Source organism: Squalius cephalus, assembly GCF_949319135.1.
Source record: "Squalius cephalus genome assembly, chromosome: 23".
Lineage (NCBI taxonomy): Eukaryota > Metazoa > Chordata > Actinopteri > Cypriniformes > Leuciscidae > Squalius > Squalius cephalus.
The window spans coordinates 23,050,646-23,078,628 of NC_137144.1; the positions used below are offsets into that span (position 1 = coordinate 23,050,646).

General features: G+C 38.0%; 3 protein-coding genes across 5 annotated transcripts; all 3 read left to right on the top strand.

The window, feature by feature from the left end:
* The first annotated feature begins 36 nt into the window (after nt 1-36).
* bet1l (Bet1 golgi vesicular membrane trafficking protein-like) lies at nt 37-1,421 on the top strand. The gene is made up of 4 exons (XM_079859746.1): nt 37-322; nt 563-648; nt 737-793; nt 882-1,421. Exons 1-4 carry the CDS (start codon nt 301-303, stop codon nt 1,047-1,049), a joined length of 333 nt encoding a protein of 110 aa, XP_079715872.1. The 5' UTR covers nt 37-300; the 3' UTR covers nt 1,050-1,421.
* A 1,459-nt stretch (nt 1,422-2,880) lies between these two features.
* arpp19b (cAMP-regulated phosphoprotein 19b) lies at nt 2,881-5,032 on the top strand. Its single transcript, XM_079859921.1, has 3 exons — nt 2,881-3,107; nt 3,557-3,679; nt 4,213-5,032. The coding sequence occupies exons 1-3, from the start codon at nt 3,069-3,071 to the stop codon at nt 4,381-4,383; spliced, it is 333 nt and encodes a 110-aa protein (XP_079716047.1). The 5' UTR covers nt 2,881-3,068; the 3' UTR covers nt 4,384-5,032.
* A 1,421-nt stretch (nt 5,033-6,453) lies between these two features.
* myo5ab (myosin VAb) lies at nt 6,454-27,960 on the top strand. Of its 3 annotated transcripts, none has more exons than XM_079859345.1 (40): nt 6,454-6,613; nt 7,116-7,226; nt 9,114-9,285; nt 9,773-9,917; nt 10,014-10,170; nt 10,277-10,420; nt 11,339-11,420; nt 11,618-11,725; nt 12,313-12,419; nt 12,567-12,832; nt 12,909-12,990; nt 13,089-13,229; nt 13,329-13,454; nt 13,545-13,628; nt 13,978-14,112; nt 15,088-15,185; nt 15,263-15,349; nt 15,959-16,067; nt 16,339-16,550; nt 16,677-16,833; nt 17,337-17,576; nt 17,672-17,866; nt 18,702-18,795; nt 19,062-19,210; nt 19,331-19,444; nt 19,532-19,669; nt 19,768-19,824; nt 19,918-20,142; nt 20,351-20,388; nt 20,492-20,572; nt 20,847-21,045; nt 21,145-21,238; nt 21,620-21,769; nt 21,972-22,126; nt 22,257-22,343; nt 24,336-24,486; nt 24,571-24,853; nt 26,824-26,998; nt 27,089-27,169; nt 27,262-27,960. In XM_079859345.1, the coding sequence occupies exons 1-40, from the start codon at nt 6,587-6,589 to the stop codon at nt 27,412-27,414; spliced, it is 5,409 nt and encodes a 1,802-aa protein (XP_079715471.1). In that variant the 5' UTR covers nt 6,454-6,586; the 3' UTR covers nt 27,415-27,960. The 3 variants fall into 3 exon arrangements, with proteins under 3 accessions (XP_079715471.1, XP_079715472.1, XP_079715473.1); XM_079859346.1 differs by having other exon boundaries at nt 21,623-21,769; XM_079859347.1 differs by having other exon boundaries at nt 19,544-19,669.
* Nucleotides 27,961-27,983: the final 23 nt, after the last annotated feature.

Consider the following 27,983-nt stretch of genomic DNA (forward strand, 5'->3'; position numbering starts at 1 on the left):
GCAAGCAGATGGCTGGCTAGGAAGATTATGCAATCAGACGGAGTCCTTATGATAGAAAAATGAATGACTGGCGGACAAACATATCCCACAATCCTCTCGCGGCTGCTTCGCTACAGTGAACGCTGAACGCTGAACGTCGAGAACTGTGCGCTGTTTTACAGTTGTCAACAATTTTACTGAACTCATATTTCTTGGTATTCATTTTAGACGTCATTTACAGTTAAAACGAACAGTTTTTGTGAGTGTGCGGCGTGTTTTAGAGTGTTTTTCGGGGATTGTTAGCTTATTAGCTCTTTAAAAATGGCTGATCCGTGGAATCGAGGTAAGTGACACGTAGCAGCAATTTTCTTTGAATATAGTTATATTTTCATTTCGACTATTTTATTAGTCTATACACAAAATATTTTAATTTTATGACGCTTCTCTGGTCTAAAACCAACATTAATTGTTGCTGTTGCCAGTACAGGTAAACTTGAATCTGAAAATGGTCAGATATAAAGTCATATTGGGTGTAACTTATGTCAAAATGATTTAATAACAGTGAATTTTGTTGAACTGACAGGACATGGTGCTGTGGATGACATGCTGGACGCTGAAAACAAGCTGATGGCAGACAATCTGGCCAGTAAAGTCTCTAGACTCAAGTCTGTAAGTTAGCTTTTATATAAACACTGTATATGATTTTAAAATAAGCTGTCATGTTGTTGCATTTAAATGTCTTTGGTCTCGTCCACAGCTGGCATACGATATTGACAAAGAGGCTGAGGAACAGAATTCCTACTTGGATGGCATGGTGTGTGTGTGTTATCAGTGTTGATGTTGTATTTGCAGTGTTGGCACATGGGTGTAGCTCATCATGTTTTACATCCTTGTTTACTCAGGACTCTAACTTTCTCAGTGCAACCGGCCTGTTGACTGGAAGCGTGAAGAGGTTTTCCACAATGGTACGATCCGGCCGGGATAACAGAAAAATCCTGTGTTACGTGTCCATCGGCCTGGTTGTGGTCTTCTTCCTGCTGTACTATCTAGTGACACGGATCCAGAACTAATGGGTCATTTGCTAATGTTTTAGGACAGGTTTCTCAGTTCTATGAGAATTTATTTTGGATTGTCTGTTTGATCCTATTATGAGGAGATTTCAGTGAACTGTACAGCGGATATCTTTCCATTAATATTAAAAAGAATGACTGCAGTTTGAGGGTGATTTATCACATTTAGCTCTTTGTTTACACTCTCAGAAGTGGTCTATTCAGTGTATATTTTTATTCATGATCGAAAGAAACATGCCACGGACCAATATTTGTTGTTTCATTTCAGATTCAAATTCCATGATTTATATTTTTATCATTGTAGAATATGTCAGAAAATTGAACTAACAGTTGTTTTCTAAAATTATGAAAATTAAAATGAGTTTTAATGCCTCCATTGTGTTTTTTTTCCTTGCATGATGTCTGTTTACAACTGTTGGGTATATCTGACCCTCAAAATGACATAACATTTATTTGTTGAAATCTGCAAATATTTGAAGAATCTTCAGGGGTTTGACAATGAAACTGAAACACCTGGTTTTAGACCACAATAAATTATTAGTATGGTGTAGTAGGGCCTCTTTTTGCGGCCAATACAGCTTCAATTTGTCTTGGGAAAGACAGATACAGGTCCCTCACAGAGGTCAGAGGGCTTTTGATTGAGCATTTTAACCTTATAAAACCTATTGTTCATATCTTATTTGATACACGAAACACTTTTAAGGCCCCTACATTTTCAGCATGATCAAATATTTGATGGAAAACCTCTTGTACACAATCTACTACATACTGAGGTGGACAAAGTACACAACTTCCTTACTTGAGTGAAAGTACAGATACTACTAGTCAAAAATTACTTACAATTAAAAGTTGTAAAGACCGATTTTTACTTAAGTAAAAGTACTTAAGTATCAAAAGTAAATGTCAATGCATTGTTGTGTGTAATACTTACAGTACCTTATGCCTCTGAATCCATGCCTGTCTACCCCCATATCAATAGCACATTTATTTCTAGAGCACAGTTCCAGTAGTGGGATTGAATGTGAGACTGAATAAGTCACTCAATAACGTCCACAATGGTTTCGGACACCCAAATGGCTGTTACTTCAAAAAGTGCCCTATTTAAAGTTTTTTTTTTTTGGCTTTTAGTATGAATATGTTAGCCTTACTGTTATCTATAAGATAGTGTGCACCAAAACCATGACAAATTCACATTAATAGAAGACCAAACTCAATGTTGAAAATGAAAATCAGGTTGATATCAGAATCCAACATCAGATTGACGTTAATCTCCAATATTGGACAGACGTTGTATTGTGGTTGAAAATGGAAATCGGGTTGACGTCAGAAACCAACATCAGTCGAGTTCTGACGTCAACCCGACTTTCATTTCCAACCAAAATCCTCCCCTGACTGAGATTACTACTTTCTTCTCAAGGACCTTGACCGAATTGTAGTGGAGTAAAAGTACGATATTTGTCTTTCAAATGCAGTGAAGTTAAAGTAAAAAGTTTCCAGAAAAAAATAATACTCAAGTAAAGTACAGATACGCAAAATGTGTACTTAAGTACAGTACTCAAGTAAGTGTACTTAGTTACTGTCCACTTCTGACTACATACCTTCTGCAATGTGATAGTTCATCATTTTCAAGCAAGTAAAACCCCTTTAAGCATAATTCTAAAACTTTCCACCTTCAGGTTGCGGTACATGTGTCTTTGTGCTGTGAAATATTTAATTACTTTTAAAGTAAACGTACGAACAACTTTTATATTATGAGTATTATTTCAAGAAATGATACAAAACACAAATGCCGCTGTCCTCCTCCAGTCCGCGAGGCGGCGGCGCGGCGCTCAGTGACTGTGTGAGTCGCGCTCTGTTTCTCGCGAAGAAGAACATTTAGGATTTTCAAGACAGCAGTAGCAGCAGCGGACGGCCAGTTCACAATATCTCCTGACGGCTCTCCGAGGGCGAAGCAAAGACAAGTGTTCCGTTTTTTGTGTGTTTTGTTTTCTTTTGTTTTTTTGCATTTAATTTGTCCAGATGTCCGGTGAAGTGGAGGCGAGCACAGAGGAGCAGCAGGTTCGCTCATTCAAACACGTTTTGTAAGAGGCCGGAGCGCATCCGACAGTGTGATCGCGCTGAAATAATAATATAGAAGTAAATCTATCGGCTGTATTAAAGTGAAAGCTACTGGACCACATAAAACAACTTTGGTTTTACTAGTCTTTTAAACCGTGTATTATGTGTTTATAGAATTGTTTTAATATTTAGAATAATTATTTATCTATCTATCTCTCTCTCTCTCTCTCTCTCTCTCTCTCTCTCTCTCTCTCTCTCTCTCTCTCTCTCTCTCTATATATATATATATAAGGCTATATGTATATATAAGTGGTAAACTTGACTTTTTAGGGAGGCAAATAATGTCAAATTATGTTATGCTGCTGTTCAATGCAGTTTTAATCAGTAATATGTTTCCTGTGGTTTATGAAATTTAGTTTGAAGTGATTTTGTTCTCACATCTAATGTAGGAGATGCAGGACACTGTTGTAAGTCCAGAAAAAGCTGAGGAGGTCAAACTGAAGGCCCGATACCCTCATCTCGGGACCAGGCCTGGCGGGTCGGATATGCTGCGAAAAAGACTACAAAAGGGGGTACGGTTTCGAAACGGATTTTAAGGGATAGTTCACCCAAAAATGGGAATTCTTTCATCAATGACTCGCCTTCGTCTCGTTACAAACCCGTAAGACTTTCGTTCATCTTCGGAACACAAATGAAGATCTTTTTGGTTAAATCCGAGAGATTTCTGTCCCTCCATTGACAGCTACGCAACTACCACTTTGATGCTTCATGAAGTTCATAAAGAGATCGTAAAGCTATTCCACAGTAATTGAGTGGTTTAGTCCAAATTTTCTGAAGTGACTTGATTGGTTTGTAAATTTTCTTCATAAAATTTGGACTAAAAATGAACTTTTTGAAGCATCAAAGTGTCAGTTGCGTAGCTGTCAATGGAGGGACAGAAATCTCATTAAAAAGATCTTCATTTGTGTTCCGAAGATGAACGAAAGTCTTCCGTGTTTGGAATGGCATGAGGGAGAGTAAACAAGAACATTTTTGGGATTAACTTTTAAAAGTGTCAGAATTCAACCTATTGATTGCAAATAACGGACTTGTTTTTTCCTTGCAGCAAAAATACTTTGACTCGGGTGACTATAACATGGCCAAAGCCAAGATGAAGAACAAGCAGCTCCCGACTGCAGCGGCGGAGAAGACCGAGGTCACCGGAGACCACATTCCCACTCCTCAGGACCTTCCCCAGCGGAAACAGTCTCTGGTGGCCAGCAAACTCGCCGTCTGACGCCTGCTCTTTCCATCTCTGTGTTCATTGTTTCTCTTTCTTTTGCTCTTTTCTTACTCTTTTTGTCTTTGGCCGTAGAAACGCTCTCAATATAATATTTTGACAAGGAAATCTGTAGATTGCTGCTACCAATGTACTTGGATTTAACCGTACTGTTAAATGCATTGCTTGAATGCCAAGGTTTAAACATGGTAATCTGACCGATTGAGTCGGATCGGCATTATTTTAGGGTTTTACACTTTTTTCCATCTTTTCAACCACTATTTTTGTGCATGTGTTGAAAAAAGACCTGTGTGAACAGATATGGACTTGACTTGAAATAATCACATCCACCTCTTCTGCCAAAACTGTGCCTGTTTGAAGAAAGAAAAGGCCTCGTAGACGTTAGATGGTTGAGCTGAAAAAACATCTAAACGCTCTTAAAGTTCGTTCGTTGAGATCTGCGGTTTGCCTTCTCCTTGTTGATGATGAAAATGACCTTAAAACGGTCCTTCACCCACATTGAAGAGCGTGTTCCTCTTAACTGTCTCGTCAAGGTTGTGTTGCCAGAACAACTGAAATGATTTATCTGAGCTGTACAAAAGTTTACTGTCACAACTGTGCCATTTGTTTTGTAAATAAAATAGTTTTGGACATGTGATTTGTGACCAAGTAGTTGTTTTTGAACTCTATTCTTGTCTATTCTTGTGTATTTCTTGTCTTTTAAAGGTAGTAGAATTGCTGTTAAATTCAAATAAAATCATTTTAAATACCTACACAAATTTAAACTAACCATAAGCATTGTGCTGTCATTTAGCAATAACTTTAGATGAAGTGCACTCTTGGTAAGTGGCTTAGTTGGTAAACTAAGTCTAGTCAAACCCCGATGAATAAATGCAAAGAAGTGATTATTAAAACTAATGCACTCCGGCCATTCCTTTTTAATTTGATCCATATTTTAAGTTAATTTATAGTTAGCAAATGCTTTATTAAGCTTGATCTGGTTTCTGATAGAATTTTCAAGAAATACAAAGAACCAGCTAGCATTTGGATTATGTGTGGTTTTTCTACCTGCCTGGCCGGAGTGCAGTAACTCATAATCGCCACAAGGCGGCACTGTTCTTACGACACTTTTTTTTATATATTTTTTTTTGTTCGAGCGATTATATTGCCAAAGCCAAGATGATGAACAAATAGCTTCTGGTAGCATCAGAGAAGACATGGATATACACATAATCACCTCTCGTTTGGAGTATGCATTGCTTTAATACCTATTCCTGAGTGGGGTGCAGTAACTCACAATCGCCACACGGCGGCACTGTTTTCACGTCGGTCATTGCCACGGCGACTTTTCTTTCTTCTTTCTTTTTTTCTTTTTTTTACGGGTCATAAAACTATGGTCACAAGTTCACAACGTGTAAAATAAAACAGAAAAAGGAAATATATTGTACAAAAGTATTGGAAATAATAAATATCAAAGGAAAAATAATGGCTCGTTCTTATACACGGCATGCTTAAAAGAAACGGGCAAGGATGATTGTCACACAGAAATAGAACAAGCGGGAAGAAGAACACGTAATATGAAATGGGCGTGGTTTGCTCACCGGAAGTTCTTTCTAATTGGTGACATGCGCTAAGTATAAATAATATTTTACTTAATAATAAACAATATTGAACAAGGTTGCAATATTTTACAATCTATTCAGATTTAATTGGTTATCGAAGTTTTTCAGCGTCTTTATTCTGATAAAGCAACGCATGGCGTTGTCAAGTGGTATCTGTTACTTTTCTCAGCGGTGTCAGGATGGACCAATTATAGTTGGTCGTGATTATAAGGTGATTTGTTTTTATTATTCATTTAATAAAAGTTCACATTTGTATGCCAGATATTTTTATATTCATAATTAATTTAATAAAAAGATTACACTATTTTGTGTACACACATTTCCAATGAGACAAACCCCCTGAGATTTGAATGGAGGAATCAGCGTTTTGAGCCGCCAAGCGCCCCCTGGTGGAACAACACATCATGACCCATAAGAACAGCTGTTAGTTATTAAACTGTGCCACTCAATGTATTTCCCCGGCGGCTGTCACACTTCTTCCACACCACCAGCCAAGGGATTGCAAAAACTTTGGCGTTTCTCAATGTCTGTTTTCTAAACCGTAGCAGAAGCAGAGGGTTGTGATGTTTCTGGAGTAACGGGACTTCAGGCGGAGCTCAATGGCAGCGCCGGAGCTTTACTCGAAGGTATGAGTTTAAACCCCGTTAATTTCACATATGAGTAATGGAAACATGTGAGAAATTGTATCATACAGACAGTTTATCATACAGCACTTTTCCTTGTTTGGGGGAACTTTAAAGGGGCTACTGGAATTTAAGTTATTTTTTTATTATTATTGTAATTAGAGTCATTTACATTAATTAGATTGTTTCCTAAACAAACTCTGAACAACGGAATACATCAGTTATATTTAATTGTTTTAAATATTAATGCATTCATAAAACAATCTGATGGTTAATTACAGTTGAAAGAAAAGCAAACAATAGTAATAATAGTAAATAAAAATAATATATTAATCTGAGTTGCCACTCTAACTGTAGGTAAATCAGTCCATTTAAAATTCCATTTCTTGTTTTAAATATGAATGCATTGATAAAGCAATTATATGCTTATTTGAAGATGCATCTGCTTTGAATTGCATTAAATAAATACTGTTATTCTTACTAACTTGGTGTTCACCTCCTGCAGTTTGCTCGAGTCTGGATCCCAGACACCACAGAGGTGTGGAGATCAGCAGAGCTGACCAGAGACTACAGGCCCGGAGACACCGTCCTATATCTACAGCTGGAGGATGAGACGGTGAGAGCATCAAACACTAACCCCTGCTCTCACCGACAAGGCTTGAGTCTAGCCCTAGACTAAAATGCATGTTTGAGCTGTTTTACCTGAAAGCAATTTGCACTGACATATCTTAAAATATGTCAGTGCCATTGTTTTGTCTCAAGATGCACACCAGTAATGTTTTTGTTTTTTCTAAGGCACATTTATAAAAGCTACTTAAATGTCCTTATTAACTAAGGCTTAATTCTGGTTTAATCTAAGCCTTGTCTGTGAAACCAGGCCTTGGTCTTCAAAAAGTTTTCCACATGCACCCTGTTCCAACATGGGTATTATGAAGGGAAAGTATACAAATTAGACCAGATTAGGTGGTTTACAGCATTTAGTGCTGCTTGAGTCAGCATTGAGTCAAGATTGAGGCAAAGATGAGTCAGACTGGTGGTGAACAAGATGTTGTGTGGAAAAATAATGGGTGTGGAGTTCCAATTCCAACATATTTCAGTAACTACACCCATTGCTGTTCCCATAATTTATTTCACTGGTGGCAACTGGTGGCATTATCATTGGTGTAAAGTCACTAGGGCAAAGAAAATGATCTGTGAAGCTTAGCTTGTGGTTTTCCTGAGGTAGACTAAATGTATATCCTGTCTCCAAGTGTGTCACTGATAGCAAAAGCTTTTGCATGTTTTATCCTGCTATGTAAGCTACATGTGTGTACAAGATGACCTGATGAACTTCAGTTTAATTAAAGACTTCGCTCTACTGATAACATGCTGTTGATTATGACGAAAGCAAACAAAAATTGCATTCACAGCAATGCATGTACAGTGGAAGTAAATAAATGTAATTAGTTACTGTACCTAAAAATCTTTTTTGCTACTTTGTAGTTTGACTATCAAAGATATTATCAACTCTACTTGACTACATTTCTGAATAAATATATGTACTCTTGTCTTTACTCCAATACATTGTATTGATGATTAATGCAATTACTCCTTACATTTTGCATGGCAACTAACTTTTTCTGCAGCTGTTTATTTCTGCTACAAAAGTGATATCGCCATCTACAGGGCATTGTTGGTACTACATTTTGTGCATTTTGCCTTTACACACCCAAACTAGTCAACAATACTACTTACAGTACTCTTTGCACCTCTGAAAGGCAATAGATTTGATTTTAAAGGGGTGGTATAATGCCCTTTTCACAAGGTGTGAAATACATCTCTGATGTCCCCAGAGTGTGTATGTGAAGATTTAGCTCAAAATACCCCACAGATATTTTTATATAGCATGTTAAGGTTGTCACTTTTTGAGGGTGAGCAAAAACGCGCTGTTGTTGTGTCGGTCCCTTTAAATGCAAATGAGCTGCTGCTCCCGGCACAGAGGGCGGAGCTTCAACAGCTTGTGTCTTTTTACCACACACAGATATGCACTGAAAATTTCAAAATCTTTTAGCCTTTTATGTTCAAACTGGAGTCAGACAATGATGGAAACACTCAAGAAGAAGTGAAAACTAGAGAAACTTTTCTGAATGGTTTATTGATGAGTTTATGTAGCTTATGTGTAGTTATCTTCTACTCATTGATTAGCATATTCTGTTTTGATAATCTATAAATGTGTTCTCGGGGGCGGGGTTTATGTAAATTTTAGGGTTAGTGATGTCACTAACCCTGGAGAAATGTCGTGTAGTCCCTACCAGCCGTTTGTTGTAGTCCTTAAAAAGCAATTTCTTTAAAAGCAAATATCTCCCTTTGCTTTGAACTTTGAGAATCGTAACTTTGCAGATGTTGTTTATGCTCAAACAGCAACATTACACACTAACTAAAGTTAGAAAAGTGAAATCATAATCAACCACCCCTTTATAGTTCTCCTGATGAGCTTCAGCTGAACTGTAGTGTCTTTTCATAGGAGTGCGAGTACAAGCTGGACCCGAAGAGTGGCGTTCTGCCTCATCTTCGTAACCCGGACATCCTGGTGGGCGAGAACGACCTCACGGCTCTCAGTTACCTCCATGAACCGGCCGTGCTGCTCAACCTGCGGGTCCGATTCACGGACTCCAAGCTTATCTACACCTACTGCGGTAATGAAAAATGACACCTCACATGGCCATGACATTGCTTTCTAGATATATTAAACTCTGACTTTCCTATTTAATGTCTGTTTGAAATATGTCTCAGGATTGTCTGTTCAATATATAGTCTGATAGTTTCACATAAAAAAAAAATATTTTAGATTTTTATGTATTTTTAATTTTATGTTGTTTAAATGACCTGTAGACTTTGGAACTTCCATGAACAGCAGATATTGCTAGTGAATATGAACCATAAAACATGACCTAGCAGAGCTTGTCATATGCACTGCACAGCTCATTAGACTTTGAGTTATGGACTCCTGTTCTTAGATTAGGCTGTTTTGCATACAGTATGCAAAGTAAAAAAGAAATAAAGAGTTTTGCAAAAATAAAAATGCAAAAATTGCACAAAAAAGTATTAGAATTCAGTCTGACCTTTGACCCAGAACTAAAAAAGTTTTACAAATCAAGTTATCTGTTTTTAAAATTATAACAGGGATCATCCTGGTTGCCATCAATCCATATGAAAGTCTTCCGATCTATGGATCAGACATCATCAATGCTTACAGTGGGCAGAACATGGGTGATATGGACCCTCACATCTTCGCTGTATCAGAGGAGGCCTATAAACAGATGGCCAGGTATGTGCACTCACCTTATTGCAATAGAAACAGCATGTCTAAGAATATGTCCATAGGCAGTGACGATGCTATCTCTCCTCCACGTCCTCCTGTAAGAGACGAGAAGAATCAGTCCATCATCGTGAGTGGAGAATCTGGTGCAGGGAAGACCGTGTCTGCCAAATATGCCATGCGTTACTTTGCTACAGTCAGTGGATCCTCTGATGAGTCCAGCGTGGAGAAAAAAGTGCTGGCGTCCAGTCCTATCATGGAGGTATGACTGCGGTTAGACACCTAAGCTAGCCTGTAAAAACTCCCTAGACATCAAACAGATCTATTCCAAGAAACTGTGTCATATCGAGGTTTTCATCTGCGTGCAGGCTATAGGAAATGCCAAGACGACGAGAAACGACAACAGTAGTCGCTTTGGGAAGTACATTGAGATTGGATTTGACAGAAAGCACAACATCATAGGAGCCAACATGAGGACGTACCTTCTGGAAAAGTCTAGAGTGGTGTTCCAGGTTAGTTTGATATTCATTCGTCTCTACTATATACTGATTTAAAGAGTTTGAATGACCCATAAGTCATCAGTAATTTCAGTAATATAAAACTTGGTAGCTTTAAGGTGCCATTATTATGTTTTTTTGAATATCACCTTTCATGTAGGGTGTAATATAGCTGTTTGTGAAAGATTCAAGATCAAAATGCAGAAGCTATTCTGAACCACCTGAAATGAGATGTCTGTAATTCCAGTCTTACTTCCTGCAAGAACATGCGTAGGTTCATAACAAATCTGCATAATGCTAGCCTATGGTCTTCATTGGCTGACTGTGAACAACGTCTACTTTGCTCCGCCCTCAAACACTGTAGTTGTAGCTGATGCCTTGAAGAGTTTGGTTCGTGTTGTCGACATGTCGAGAAGACGCTGTTTTCTGAGCTGCGAATCCACTTTGATGCAGTTACAAAGGACGAGGACTCAAGCTTGAACTGATACGATAAAACTGACGGCATCATTACTGTTCATATCACTGTTATGCCACTGTTAGGAAGATCCGGAGCTGAAGTTCAGATATGCTTATGGCCGTTTAGTGTCCGACACGCAGTGTAAGCTGTTGGCCAATCACAACGGACTGGGCCATCTGACCAATCAGAGAGTAGACTCTGGGAAAGGAGGGGTTTAGAGAGACTGAATCCTTGATAGAACCCTTTCAGACACTGTAGATAATGAGAAAACTAATAATTCTTTTTTTACCTTGGATGCATGTAAACCTTTTGCAGGAGAATCCAAAACACAATTCGAAACCCTAAGAATGGCATAATAGAGCTGCTTTAATATCAAATGAATATGATATATACCCAATAAACATATGTTTAATTTATTTATGTGGGAATGTCACTTGACTTACACTAAAGGGATCAGTTTCTGTTTCCCGTTTTAGGCGAGTGAGGAGAGAAACTATCACATCTTCTATCAGCTCTGTGCCTGCGCCCATTTACCTGAGTTTGAACCTCTAAAGTTAGGTAATGTGATACCCATTCTGGTTTGTGTTTATAAATACCAGTCAAGTAAAGCATATTGTCTTCATTTGACTGGGCTATGTAGCCTTTAAGTCAACCGACAGCTGATATTTTTTAGAAAGAAAGTTAATATTTTCATCTGTTCATCACTTCCCCTCAGGGTGGACTTCTTTTCTTCAGTAACCAGTCTTTCTCTTAAGGTAGCGCTGATGACTTTCCCTACACTAACCAAGGCAGAAGTCCCGTCATCGAGGGAGTGAATGACCTGAAGGAGATGCAGGACACAAGGAAAGCCTTTTCACTGCTGGGTATGAATATTTTACTTCTCCATGTGCCATATGGTGTTTTGTACACCAGGATCCCATATGTCTCACCTTTATTGTTTTAACTTATTATTAGAATGATAAAAAGGATCACATATTTTATTTAAATGTTTTACATAATTAGTTTTTTCCATTTTAATGTAAATTTGTTTTTAGTTATTTGAGTTTATCCATTATTTATTTTCATTTTTTGTGTTTAAAAATATTATATATATATATATATATATATATATATATATATATATATATATATATATATATATATATATATATATATATATATATTATTTTTTTTCTTTCTTTCTTTTTTTTTTTTTTTGGTTTTATTTTTTTATGAAGACCCAATAGGAATTAGTATAAACATTTATAATGTTCAGAATAAGCCATTTTGCAGCTTAGTTTAACATCTTTTTGGACTAGGGAGAAAATTACAGTATGTTTTCATAGTACATGAACCTGAAAAGATCAAAAAGACAATTAGATTCCTCATGATATGAGCCTGTTTAAGGGTTCTTCACATACCCTTAGTCTAGTCATTCAACCACAAACGTGCCAGTATCTGCTGATTACAGGAATTACTGAGGCACACCAAATGGGTCTGTTCCAAATCCTGTCAGCCATTCTTCATCTGGGAAATGTAGACGTGAAGGAGAGAGGATCTTCTAGCTGTGGCATCTCTGTGAGTCCCAGTGAGAATGCAAGAATAAATGATTGCTTTAATTCACATTTTGCAAAGTTGCTTTGGACAAAAGCGTCTGCCTAATGATTAAATCCACATGCATTTTCCCGCATTGATTCCACACAATTTTGTTTGCATTGTGTCCAGGATGAAAACGGCCACCTGGCAGTGTTTTGTGACCTCACTGAGGTTTCGTATGAGTCCATGGCTCACTGGTTGTGCCATAAAAAACTCAAGACCGCCACAGAAACCCTAAACAAGCCTGTTACCCGTTTGGAAGCCGTGAACGGCCGTGACGCTCTCTCGAAACACATTTACGCCAAGCTCTTCTCCTGGATTGTGAGCCAGGTCAACAAAGCCCTGAGCACTTCCTCCAAACCGCACTCGTTCATCGGTGTCCTAGACATCTATGGGTGGGTGAGCTGCTGCTTCATACTTTATTGATGATAAAAATACAGTTCCAGGAAAATTATGTTGTGTTGTGCCCAGGTTTGAGACGTTCGAGGTGAACAGCTTCGAGCAGTTCTGCATCAATTACGCCAATGAGAAGCTCCAGCAGCAGTTTAACATGGTCAGCATTTTCAAACATGCGTCAGCTGCTCCAGCATTCACAAAATAATCAGTCATGTCCAAGCACATCACGACTCACAGAAAGCATTTCCCCTTCAGCACGTGTTCAAACTGGAGCAGGAGGAGTACATGAAGGAGCAGATACCATGGACACTCATCGATTTCTACGACAACCAGCCCTGCATCAACCTGATCGAGGCCAAGATGGGCTTGCTGGATCTTCTAGACGAAGAATGCACTGTAAAAAACATTATTAAACCACAATTGTTATATAATTATCATTGTTTTGTTTTTTTGTGTGTGATGAACTTCTCAAATTCCTTAATTTGATGCATCCAGATGCCAAAAGGTTCAGATGAATCGTGGGCACAAAAGCTGTACAACACTCACCTGAAGAAAAGCTCTCACTTTGAGAAGCCGCGCATGTCTAACACAGCTTTCATCATACTGCACTTTGCAGACAAGGTACATGAAGAAAAATATGTAGCTATTATGTGTTCATGTAGGAATTTCTAGGAGTCTATCTCATTTTATCTCTCTCTATATCACTTTTAGGTTGAATACCAGTGTGATGGATTTCTGGAGAAAAATAAAGACACAGTCAATGAAGAACAGATTAATGTGCTGAAGGCTAGCAAGGTGTGTTTACCTCAACATAGCTCACCAAGCAATTTTCTGGCACAGAAATGCAGCTTCTAGTGCTCCACAGGAACATGTTTCTGCTTGCGAAATGTTATTCAGTGCCTTAAAAATAGAGTTAGAGTTATTCATCATGGCTTTGGAGAAGTATCGCCACCTGCTGTTCGGTTCATGAACACCATTTTTGGATTCCTAGATCTGTGGTTCTCAACACGGGTGATTTAAGAGTGTTAAATGCAAATAAGCCTTTGAGAACTACTAATCTAGAGTGTAAATGTCACAAGTTGCAGACAAGTAAGGTATTATGCATATCGATCTTTGTTATAAAGGCTCTCTGGTTTCCTCACAGGTCGCCTTGCTGGTTGAGCTCTTCCAGGATGAGGAAACACCTGCAGCTCAGAGCACCACAGCACCATCTGGTCGAGCAAAGATTGGACGGTCCACTCAGTCTTTTAGGGAGAACAAGAAATCGGTTGGACTGCAGGTTAGAGTTGACAAACAAAGCCATGATCCATCACTGTTATTCAGTATATTACCCTTCAAAAGTTTGGGGTCAGTATGATTTTTTTTAAAGAAGTTTATATTTTTATTCAGCAAGGATTCATTAAAGGGATAGTTCACCCAAAAATAAAATGTATATTAACCTGTATAAATTACTTTGTTCTGCTGAATACAAAGCAAGATATTGTGAAGAATGTTGGTATACAAACAGTTGACCACCATTGACTTCCATAGTATGAAAAAAAAACACTATGGAAGTTAATGTGGACCAGCAACTGTTTGGTTACAAAAATTCTTTAAAATATCTTCCTTTCTATTCAGCAAAACAAAGAAATTTATACAGATTTGGAACAATTTGAGGGTGAGTAAATGATAGCAGAATTTACATTTTTGGGTGAACTATCACTTTAAATCAATCGAAAGTGACCGTAAAAACTTTTGTTCACACATGCTGTTCTTTTAAACTTGTTATTCATCAAAGAGTCCTAAAAAATGTATCATGGTTTCCACAAAAAGATTGATTAAAATGATTTCTGAAGGATCATGTGACACTGAAGACTGGAGTAATGATGCTGAAAATTCAGCTTGGTTTCACAGAAATAAATTACATTTTAAAATATATTCAAATAGAAATATTTCACAATATTATACTGTTTTTACTGTATTCTTGATCAAATAAATACAGCTTTCAAAAGCATAAGTGACTTCTTTCAAAAACGTAAAAATAGTAAAGACCCATAACTTTTGAAAGTATTGTTTGGTATTAAAAGTGTTGTTGTAGTTCATTGTCTCATAAAAGATGTATTGTGCCTTTGTCCTTTTCACCATTCATAAAGAACATGTATGAGAAAATAAATTACTTCCAGAACCAAGGCTACTGAAAAAGCACTGTTATGCTCTATTGGAACAAATCTGATCCACCCATAGAAAATAAGTTTCATTTGTTTGATGTTTTCAGTTCCGGAACTCTCTGCACCTGCTCATGGACACGCTGAACGCCACCACCCCACACTACGTGCGCTGCATCAAGCCGAATGACCTTAAAGCCCCCTTCATGTCAGTGAGCTGAGTTCAGAGATAATCCACCATTATGTAACACGGGTCATTAGAGTTTCTTCTCTTTCTGTCTCTAGAATGGACCCTCATCGAGCCGTTCAGCAGCTCAGAGCGTGTGGAGTCCTCGAGACCATTCGTATCTCAGCCAAAGGCTTCCCTTCCAGGTGCTAATTCAATGACTAACATGTCTTACTAGGGTCAACGTGATTTCACCAAGTACAACGTGTTCCTGGATCCACATCTTTATTGATCCTGGAACAACATTCCAATCAACCAATCAGATTTGAGGGACCAGTCTATGTCAAGTTTAGGCTTACAACCAGGGTTAGGTGCTTCTACATCAGTGTTATCCATCTATCATTTCTCTCTGATTTTAGGGAGAAGTTATGGGTAGGGTTTAGGGATAGGGATAGGGTTAGTGCTTAATTTTCAGACAGGAATGTTGTTCCAGGATCAACAAAACATGTTAATTTCAGGAGCATGTCTTTCTTGGACACTTCTTACTAGTGTCCATTCTGCTTGGAATCTGATTTGTTGTGATTAACTCAAGGGAACCAATCAGATGTGACTAACTCAGAAGCACCAATCTTGAAAGTTTTTGAAATGGTGAACTAGCAAAATTGTAAATCAATTGTAAAAAACGTTTTGTGTTTAAGTTTAAAACTGCTTTAGATTTACATAAACTGTAATTCTACTAACCCAGCTTTAAATATTCTGATGCCTTAACTGATCTGTTTTTGTGTTTTAATACTGCTTTAACTCCCTCTGGTCAGGTGGACTTATCAAGAGTTCTTCAGTCGCTATCGTGTTCTAATGAGGAAGAAAGATATCCTCTCAGACAGGAAGTTGATGTGCCAGAATGTCCTAGAACGGCTTGTGCAGGTATTACACTTGTCTTTGTAAACATAAGTAGCATTCTTAGTTCTTTCTCTTTACAAAGAGCATGTACCATGCTAAAAAACAACAACTTAGGCTGGTTTAAGATGGCCTAAGCTGGTTTAAGCTGATCTCCCATCCAAACAGTGCCCAAAACCCATCTAAAACCAGGGAAAGGACAATTCTGACGCTGCTCAGACATTACAAACCAGCTTAGGTTGGTTTAAGATGTTTTTATTTTTAAACAGTCTAATGTTACTCCATTCCTTCTCTACAGAACAAAGATAAATACCAGTTCGGAAAAACAAAGATCTTCTTCCGGGCCGGACAGGTGGCTTACCTGGAAAAGCTGAGGGCGGACAAACTCCGCACGGCCTGCATCCAAATCCAAAAAACTATCCGCTGCTGGCTGGCCCGCAAGAAATACCTGCGTATTCGCCAGGCGACCATTACCTTGCAGAGATACACGAGAGGACACCAGGCTCGATGGTAGGGGACGCTTGCAAATTTTGTAGATTTACTTTGTGAAATGAGTCAAGTGTAAATGAATACTTGTCTGTCAGTTGCTGGTTGGAAACTAAACCAACAGTGTGTGTTTTATCTGCCCTCGATTAGCCTGTGCAATAACCTGAGAAGGACACGGGCCGCAGTGATCTTTCAGAAAAACACACGCATGTGGGCGGCGAGGCGACAGTACCTGCGACAGAAAACAGCAGCGGTTCTCATTCAGAGGTTACTGCGCGGATATACAGCCAGACTGGAGTACAAACGGGTACGAGGCCAATCTTTTTTTTTTTTAGGTGTAGCATAGCAGAGGAAGACTGGGCTGGTAATCAAAATGTGCAAGAGGGAAAAGAAGGGAATTTCAGGAATGAGTAACAGTTATTTCTTAGTACGGAGAGTTGCTAATTCTCATTCATTGAAAGGTGCGGTCACACTCAAAATAATTACACACAACACGTATGCAACAGTATATAATGTCATGCACCAGAGATTCTGTTTCAGAATAAATAATAGTATATTTTCAACATTTTGAATTTATTATCTACTCCAGTTTTCCTTCAACACTAATTGAATTGATGTGAAGCCGCCAAAATGAATTCGATTTCCAGTTGATCTTACATCTTTTTGTTATACAAAAGTTGACATGGAATCTATTGACCTCATTTATAACCAGCACCATTCTTGTACTCTCTCTCAATCAAGTTCGCCCAAGTTGAATTGGGAATGAAAACAAGTTTTATAGAGTTTTTTCCATCTTGTTTTCTTGCTCAGTTGGTGTTTGAGCGCAAGGCTTTACTGATCCAGCGCTGGGTGCGTGGCTTCCTGGCCCGCTGGCGTTTCCGTCGCATCAAGCGTGCCGTGGTGTATCTGCAGTGTTGTGTGCGCAGGATGCTGGCCCGTCGAGAGCTCAAGAAACTCAAGATCGAGGCCAGATCGGTCGAGCACTTCAAGAAGCTCAATGTCGGCATGGAGAACAAGATCATGCAGCTGCAGAGGAAACTGGATGAGCAGGTGTCCTTCGGCGTTGTTTTATTCTCAGGACATTTGCACTGATATCTAAGGAGGAATCCATGTTTGATTAGCAATGTGTTTTCATGTGTCTTCAGCATAAGGAGAACCGAGAGCTTTCTGAGCGAATAAGTGCACAGGAGAGCCACAGTGCTGCTGATATAGAGAAGTTGCACATGCAGCTCAAGACTCTTCAGGAGGTGGAAGAGGAGGCCCGTCACCGTGGAGACCTGGTGACATCGTTACAGGAGGAGCTGGCATTGGTCCGTCAGGAGCTGGAGAAGAACAAAGAGGTAAAAAGGAGATGTTTATTTGTTTTCAAAATGATTTTTTTCAGTGATTTTAAAAATTTTTTAATTATTATTTAGACAAAATAGTATTTTAATAGTGAATTTTTAATATTGTCATTTATCAACCATGACGTATAATATGAATATATATATACACTACTGTTCAAAAGTTTGGGGTCACTAAGTTTTTAAAAGAAAAATAAATTAATAATTTTATTCCGCAAGGACACATTAAATTGATAAAATTTAACAATAAACACATTTATAATGTTACAAATTTATTCTAGTTTAAATAAATGCTGTTTTTTGTGTCAGGGTTTCCACAAAAATATTGTGCAGCACAACTGTTTTCAACATTAATATTTCCTGAGCAAATCATCATATTAGAATGATTTCTGAAGGATCATGTGACACTGAAGACTGGAGTAATGTTGCTGAAGGAATAAATTACATTTTAAAGTATATTACAATAGAAAACACTTATTTTAAATTGTAAGAATATTTCAAAATATTACTGTTTTTACTGTATTTTTTATCAAGCAAATGCAGTATTTGTAAACCAAACTAATTAAAAAAAATCTATATTTCCACATATATGGTAATTTTGTGGTATTACAGTGATGGTATCAGATGGTAATACCCCGAGACTCTGATTCACCATGGTATTGAATGATTATCATGTTCATATACTATTGTATTTTACAATGAATAGCATGATACATGTACAAAACTATAGTAATACAATATTACCATGGTACATAATGAAAGCTGAATGTCAAACACCACTTGTAAAGGCCAAAAAAAAGGATGCATACTTAGCCATAAATTATATCTGCAGATGGTCGCTGATCTCAATGAGAAGAACACACTACTGAAGAGTGAGAAAGAGGAGATGAACAGACTGATCCAGGAGCAGGAGCAGCAGATAAGAGGTGAGTGAGTTCATGTTGTTTTGGCTTGACGGAGGAAAGCTCCAACTCTTATTACTTTTGTATTTTAATGACTATAATATTGTCTATAATATGTGTAGAAAATTGCCATTGAGATGAAAATTAATGCTAATGGTTAGTTCTTCTACAGAATAAGGTAGCAGATGCACTAGTCATGGTTAACAAAGTACAATAGGTGGATTTACATGTCAGGAAGGTGATTTAATAAACAAATAATTTTTCATTTCTTCTGCTTTTATCTTGAATAGAAATTCCTGAGTCGACCCAACAGGAGTCCACCGAGCACCTGCAAGCACAGCTGAACGAGGAGCGATTCCGTTACCAGAACCTTCTGACCGAACACCTGAAACTGGAAGAGCGCTACGCTGATCTGAGATCAGAAAAAGAGGCGGCTGTGGTAAGATATTTCATGCTACTTATACAAACATGAGATCACAATGGTGAAATTAAATAATGATATAGTTGGTAACATTTTCAATATCATAAACCATTTTGTGTTCCCAATCTTTTTAAACAGGATCTCTCCAAACTCGGTCATAACAGAGCCGACTCTGGCTACAGCAGCAGCCAATCAGAGAGCATCCACAGCTCTGTGCTCACAGGGTCAGAGGTCAGCTCTCTGGAAAGAGAGGTCAGTTTCGAATGGCTGTATGGCTCTTGAGTTCCTCTTGATTTCTTCTGTCAGGATAGAATATAATGGATGTGTTTGATGCGTTAGGACGCTGTGCAGACGGCAGCTGATGTGTCTCTCCTGATGAAGCTGCAGAGGAGAGTCACTGAACTGGAGAAGGAGAACATGGACCTGCAGAGCGAGATGGACACCAAAGAAGAGCAGCTACAACTGGAGCGAACTAAAGTAATTAGTGTTGTATATTTCAGAATGGCCCAATTCATCACACATGTGGAAACCATGACACAAACCAAGTTATGCATGCTCTTTCTCTGCATTTTAAGGAACTGGAAGATTGTCAGAGAGTATTAGGGGCTGAGAGAGACTATGAGGCTCTGAAGGTACAAAAACACACTTTGGCTCACCAAATAAACTCTTGGTTTCTCTTTCATGCATTCAGAGAAATATACAAGTGTGTGTTCTGGTCTTCTCAGCGTCAGGAGCTGGAGTCTGACAATAAGAAGCTCAAGAAAGATCTGCAGGATCTCCGTCAGTCTCTCAGTAAGGGGAAGGGGTCAAAGGTGGCGTCCCCTGGAGGTCAGGCGTATAACGTGGTCCTCGAGCAGCTCAACTCCACCAATGAAGAGCTGGAGATGCGAAAGGAGGAGGTGCTTATCCTGAGATCTCAGCTGGTCAATCAAGAGGCATTTAAACATAAGGTAGGGTGCAGACTTTTTTATTTTAGCCATTTCACATGATTCCATATGTGAAAATCTAAGAGATAATATGTGAGATGATTAAAATAAAAAGTAATACAAAATAATAAATTGCATATTACATTATTAAATATTATATTTTTTTCGCCGTCTCTTGTATATCGCAATACAAGACAGATAAATCTGGTTAGAAAATACTTTCTCTTTTCAGGAAACAGGAAGTGAAGGAGATTCAGGTGACTCCAGCAGGTAAATCAGCTTTTATTTTTTATAAATTTTTATTTACTCTATGTTCACACTGTAACTTGCAGGATTCCTTATATTGAGTCTCTCATGTCTCTTTCTCTCTCAGATCCCCGACTTTGGACCTTCATGAGCTGAATGAGGATGGAGAGCTCTGGATGGCTTATGAGAGCCTGAAGGAAACTAACAGGTGAAAAAAATAGATTTAATATTCAAAGACACACTAGCACACTACATGCTACACACTATCAAGAAAGTATTTTTATTTTTTTATATTGCTTTTCATATTGAAGAAACAAAGGGGCTAAATACCCCCATTAAGGAATAATGCATAAACTATGCATAATTTTTGTTAAATATTGATGGAAACATAATTTGTGTAAAAGGAAATGGTAAAAAATGTAACTGTTTTGTTTTTTAGTGTATATCTTGTGAGTAATTTTTAAATACATCTTTCACTGCAGGATTCTGGCATCTCAGTTGCAGACTCAGGGACAGTCCCATGAGAAGGAGGTGGAGGGTTTGAGGGCGGAGCTTCAGCGGTTAAAGGCGGAGCTTGGCCAGCAGCAGCAGATGATGTCAGACAGCTTGCAGCTTCCGCACGACGCTCGAATACAAGCAAGCCTGCAGCACGAGATCAGTCGCCTCACGCAACAAAACATGGTGTGCACACACTCACACTGACACATATACATGTACTGACAACAATCAATGATCATAATAAATATTCTTCTGTATTAAAATGATTTCTGTCAATTATAGGAAATCTTGGAGCAGACGGGAAAACAGGACAAAATGATCCGCAAACTAAAGAAACACCTGAAAATATATATGAAAAAGTTTGGGGAGCCTGAGGGTAAAGATTTTTTATTTTGAATACACAAAATCAATACTATTAGTCAAGATTAGACTGAATTAGTTTTGTAGACAGATTGTGCCTACATGTGAATTACTGTTGATGCGGTATCCCAGCATGGTTTTTATGTGGAAAAAAAAATAAAAAAAAATAAAAAAAAATAATTATATATATATATATATATATATATATATATATATATATATATATATATATATATATATATATATATATATATATATATATATATATATATATATATATATATATATATATATATATTTATTTATTTTTATTTTATTTTTTTATTTTTTTATTATTATTATATTATATATATATATATATATATATATATATATATATTTTTTTTTTTGGTGGCAGCAGGTGTTCATTTCGAGCAGTCCACTCCAGGGAACGTGGTCGGCGAGAGCGGTCGCACGGTCAGTATCGTTCGAAAAGAGAGGGATTTCCAGGGCATGCTGGAGTACAGGAGAGAAGACGAGAACAAACTGTTCAAGATACTCATCACAGGTGATACGAACATCATAAACATGTAGAATATCACTAAAAAACACAAACATGTTTAGATTTTTTTTACTTTGCTTCATCATTGCAAAGATAAAAAGAAAGAAGAACAAATGGACTCCATTTTTATTTTTCCTTTGACTCTATAGATTGTATTCCACTGGACAGAGTAACTTTCAGTCTTTTGATCATGCTGTTTATCTACCAGAGCTCAAACCCCGAGGTGTGGCGGTGAATCTGATCCCAGGCCTGCCTGCTTATATTCTCTTCATGTGTCTGCGACACGCCGACTACGCCAACGATGACCAGCGGGTCTCCACCCTCATGAACTCCTCCATCAACGCCATCAAGAACGTACTGAAGGTGAGACTCTCACTGACAGAAAATGCAGGAATATCCATGGAGATGACTGTGAAACATCTTTACATGAAAAACATTGTCCAGATTTTAATAATTTTAACCCTTTTTAATAATGAACTGACTGTTTTTACAGAAACGGGGAGATTTTGAGACCATTTCATTCTGGTTGGCAAACACCTGTCGCTTCTTACATTGCCTGAAGCAGTACAGCGGAGAAGAAGTAGGCATGATGTCTGGCTGTGTTTCATATCTGAGTGTGCTGTCTACCTAGAAAGCATTTTAAGCCATTATCACATGGGGTTATACCTAAATGGGGTTATACTATCACATGGGGTTATACCTAAAAAACTGCTGCTGACTTTTTGAAACAATCTTCATGCCAGATGAAGATTGTTTCAAAAAGTCAGCAGCAGTTTTTTAGGTATAACCTCAGCTAACAAAAATATCCTATATTCTATGAACGTTTTACTAACTTTCCCATTAAGCTATGAAAAAGTTATTTCTGAATGATCCCTGTTTGTTTAAAATGCGCAGTTAAAAAAAAAAAAAAAAAATTTTTTTAATGTTTTTCTTGGTTATGTGAACGTTAAAGGGATAGTTCGGCCAAAAATGAACCCATGATTAAACCCATGATTTACTCAACCTCAAGCCGTTCGAGATGCATATGTCAATCATTTGTCAGACGAACACATTTTCAGTTATTTTAGAAAATGTCTTAGATCTTTCAGTGGTTATAATGTCAAGTTCAAGTCCTTCAAGTCCCAAAAATGTGCATGCATCCTTCACAAAAGTAATCCATCCGGCTCCAGGGGGATAAACAAAGGCCTTCTGAGGGTAATCCGTGCGGTTTTGTCGTAAAAATATACATATTTAAAACTTTATAAACGAAAATAACTGGCTTCCGGCAACGGTCGGCGCGCATTCACGGGAGATGGATACCGGCGTATGACGTAGCGTAGGAATCTAGTAGCGTAGTGTACTGGGAATCTGTGAAATGCTACTGGTGCATCTTCCTTTGACACCTGCGCACGCAACCTTACAGTTTTAAATAAGTTTAAGCATCCAGGGTAGATGCAGGCCCGAACCATTTTAAGCCTAATAAAAAACTTAAGTATAGCTAAATCAAATAACTCTTCACGGAAATCCTGAGTGGAGTTTTGTTTTGCTCTGCTCTCTGGCTGCGCTGTTGCGTTCGTTCTACGTCACGTCCTACGTCATACGCCGGCATCCATCTCCTGTGAACGCGCGTCGACCGTTGCCGGAAGCCAGTCATTTTCATTTATAAAGTTTTAAATATGTATATTTTTACGACAAAACCGCACGGATTACCCTCAGAAGGCCTTCGTTTATCCCCCTGGAGCCGGATGGATTACTTTTGTGAAGGATGCATGCACATTTTGGGACTTGAAGGAGTGGACCCCATAGCTTCACATTATAACCACTGAAAGATCTAAGATATTTTCTAAAATAACTGAAAATGTGTTCGTCTGACAAATGATTGACATATGCATCTCGAACGGCTTGAGGTTGAGTAAATCATGGGTTTAATATCATTTTTGGCCGAACTATCCCTTTAAGGGAATATTCCATTTGATAATTTTGCAGACACTATGGGAATATTACTTTTGAATGTTCTGAAATAGTAGTAATTACTAACATTAAAAAACTAAATCCTTTCAGAAAACAATGTATAATGTTAACATTTTGAGAACATTATTATTAAATACCAGATACCTTTAAACAAATGTTTTGTTCATGTTACTGAAAAAATGTTTGTTTGTCTTTATGAGAACCTTGCCAGATTGTTAGCTGGGACTATAGTTCTGTGTGTATTCTGATAAGTCTAATATTTGTGTGTATTTTTGCGCTTTATTAGAGTGAGTTGTTAGCGTAGCAACATGCTAACATCAGACTCTATTGGAATTAACTATAGCTGTCACTTTTTGTTTAGCACAGTGTTGTTTCTTTTTACAGTTTTTCACTTTTAGAATACAGCTTTTAATGCAAACAATATATAAATAGATAAAGCTAAAAGTTTTGTAAAACATTTAGCGTTCTGTTGAAGCTAGCTGCAAATATTAGGAGTAAAGGTTTGGAACCGTGCCTTTCACATACATGTGAAGGTTTTCTCTTTATTATCTATAATAAATGTAATTATTCACTGCTATATGAGTGCTGACCTAATATTTAATTTCTTCCTGACATGTTTTAGGGCTACACAAAGCACAACACTCCTCGTCAAAACGAACACTGTCTGTCAAACTTTGACCTGTCTGAGTACTGCCAGGTTCTGAGCGATCTAGCCATCCAGATCTACCAGCAGCTCATCAGGGTCATAGAGAACATTATTCACCCCATGATTGGTAACTCTGCATGCTCTGGTTATACAGATCTCAATATTTAATATACGTTCTCTTCTTGATCATTCCCTCTTTTCCTCATCCCAGCGCCAGCCATGTTGGAGCAGGAGACCATTCAGGGAGTGATGGGTGTGAAGCCCACAGGAATGAGGAAGCGCACGTCCAGTTTCCCAGAGGACAGCGGTCACTCGCTGGAGTCTATTTTGAAACAGCTGGATGTTTTCTATTACACGCTGCTCCAGCACGGCAACGACACCGAGCTGGTCCGACAGGTCATCAAACAGCAGTTCTACCTCATCTGCTGCGTCACACTAAACAACTTACTGCTCCGCAAGGACATGTGCTCCTGGAGTAAAGGCCTGCAGATCAGGTACTGACTGGAGATGAGGAATCGACTCTCGTTGTGACTCCATTGCTGTCTAAAATCGCTCACTCGTGCGTAAGAGAGCTGTCGCAGAAACAACATCACAGTCATAGTTTTATACATGTAGCTTATTTACAATAAAATAACAACCAGTTACGTTGAAATTAAGGACCTACCTGGTTCCATCGGTTTTTATATTAATTTGGTTTGCCATTGTATCCGAATGTGTTCATAATCATTTAAACTAATCATAATTTAAAAAATACAAAAAAACTGCCAACATGAATAAGCACAATAAGAGTACATTATTGGATGTATTTAGACTAGATATTATTTTTAGATCCTGTCCAAGAAGCTTTTTTTACACTATTACAAGAGATGACTGTTCGCTTATCGCCCTCACCCGACCGTTTAGATCAGGGTTTCTCAAACTCGGTCCTGGAGGGCCACTGTCCTGCACAGTTTAGCTCCAACCCTGATCAAACACACCTAGCTGTGAGTTTCTAGTGATCCTGAAGACATTGATTAGCTTGCTCAGGTGTGTTTGATCAGGGTTGGAGCTAAACTGTGCAGGACAGTGGCCCTCCAGGACCGAGTTTGAGAAACCCTGGTTAAAGAATGCATTACCTTTAGCCTGGCAAGCCAGACCTACATCAAGATGTTAGGTCTGGTAACTCACCATAGACACGGCTCAATCCGAGGGGCGGGATAAACGGCTGTCTTTCAAATTCACTCTGCACGCAATAGGACAGCGCTTCAACCAACCAGAGCGTTTGCCCAACAGCGGAGCTAACGTTAGTTGATAGATTCAACTTTTGAATCTGGCCGGCAAAACTATGAACACATCTTCCTTTTATAAGAATGACTTAAGTGCCGTTCTTTGCTCTTTTCTCAAAGAAAAACTTAACTCCAAGTCCTCCAGAGTCGCGGCCAAAGCCGATTCGAAAGACTGTTCACCAGCAGCAGCAACTGTTCTTTGTTTTCAAGTAGCAGGGAACCGTCACAACTCTGTCATCATTATGTTAAGCCCGCCCCGCCTACTCTATACACGACGTGATTGGCCTGACCCAATTTAGGTTTTTACAGCTCCGAAAGTCAACGGAGAGTTGCTAGACTACCCTGGCTGCAAAATACATTTTGCTGCCGCTAGGGTGCGTCTAGACTTCTAGGCTACATTACCTTCTCTCTCGTTTATTTAACTCTGAAATAATATTCAAAAGGCTTTTTCTTTTGACTTTTCCCTCTTTAAAATTTGGTAGTATTGGCAACATCTATGAAACGATGGTGATTTTCATCATTTCAAGGTAATGATGCGTCTCTACGCTGGCTAATGTTTTGTTTTCATGATATAAAGGTAGTTTCAGGATTTGTGTCTGGAAAAAAAGAATAGCCTATATTTAGTGTGTAACAATGAGAGAAATCTTGTATTTTGATATTGTTGACCCTGTTGTGACTTCAAGTATATGGAGCAAATGGAGTCGATTCCGGGAGTCGATTATATTGATTCCTGCGGTAAACTCGAAAAAACACGGAATCGAAAACCCCAAGTACTAACCAATAGAGGCCACTAGACCTTGTTCAGTCAAGTTTGAAAGAAATTATATTAATAATTTAAAAAATCTGATTTATACCACAGTATAGTTTATGTATGTGTGTTTTATAGTTTAGTTTATGTGTATATAATATTAAATGACATTAAATGATTTAGATTTAGTAAACCATTCTTATGCTAGGATAACAAAACGAAAAGTTTTTTTTGCATCATTTTTTAAATGATTATTCTAAAATGCTGGAATATCATTTTAGTAGTTTTTCTATTAATTTTGCATTTGTTTATAATAATTTTATTGTCTATTGTAATTTTATTGTACAAAAAATATTTTATATAAAATTTGAAAAATGTCTCTGGTGTATTTATATATTTATTTAATATGTCAAACATTTTTGAATGTATTGTTTTCCCCTCTTCACATCAGGTATAATGTGTGTCAGCTGGAGGAGTGGTTGCTGGATAAAGATCTTCAGGGCAGTGGAGCTCGTGAGTCTCTGGAGCCTCTGATTCAGGCGGCTCAGCTTCTGCAGATCAAGAAGAAGAGCCAGGACGACGCAGACGCCATCTGCACCATGTGCACGGCTCTCACCACCCAACAGGTGTGTGTGTGTGTGTGTAATGAATAGAGCCTTCCAAATGAAACCGTGAGTTGAGTTCTGATGTGTTGTGTCTGTGTCTCTCTGGGACAGATTGTGAAAATCCTCAGCTTGTACACACCAGTGAATGAGTTTGAGGAGAGAGTGTCTATATCATTCATAAAGTCTGTACAGGTGAGTCATTTCTTCAATGTTTTTAAATGTATTTTAAAGCAGATATTGTCTGATATTTTTCATGGTTAAACACTTCTCCCTCCACTCCACAGAATTTATTAAAGGATCGTAAGGAGTCTTCTCAGTTACTGATGGACGCTAAGATCATTTTCTCAGTCACTTTCCCCTTCAACCCTTCATCTGTGGCCCTCGAGACCATCCAGCTCCCCAGCAGCCTCAATCTGAGCTTCCTGACGCGAGTGTAAAAACACACCAGTGATGTCATCACGCATCCTACGGGACAGATACTGGAGAATCAATTTTGAAATAAAGCCTTGGATTGTATTTATTTAGTCACGTTTTCTGGGATGATTGTTTACACTTGCATCACTGTAAAGGATTTTGAATTTTAAACACATTTGTGACATTTCACTGTATTTTCAAGTTTATTACAATGTGTTTTGGGGCTAAAGTGGGTTTGTAATGTTAAGGACCTCAGTTGTGCTATATCTCAAATGTGTCTGCTACCTTTACAGTGTTTGAATGAAATATTGCTGTAAAGCATATTAATAAGGCTTCTTGTATGGTTGAAAATGGATAGAAACCTTTTTCTTGATCTTTTGGACTCTCTTAAATATTTTATGTGCAGTAGTTTGTTGTAAAAACTGTTAATCAGTATTGTCATTTGAAATATATTGAAAATTATAAAAAGAGCTTTCAAATATTATTATATAGTGTACAGTATTGATTTGCCATTTTATGAATGTTGCATACTGACCCAAGTTTTGGTGATTTTGAAGTCTTGGCACTGTAGTGATAGACAAATCAGACACAA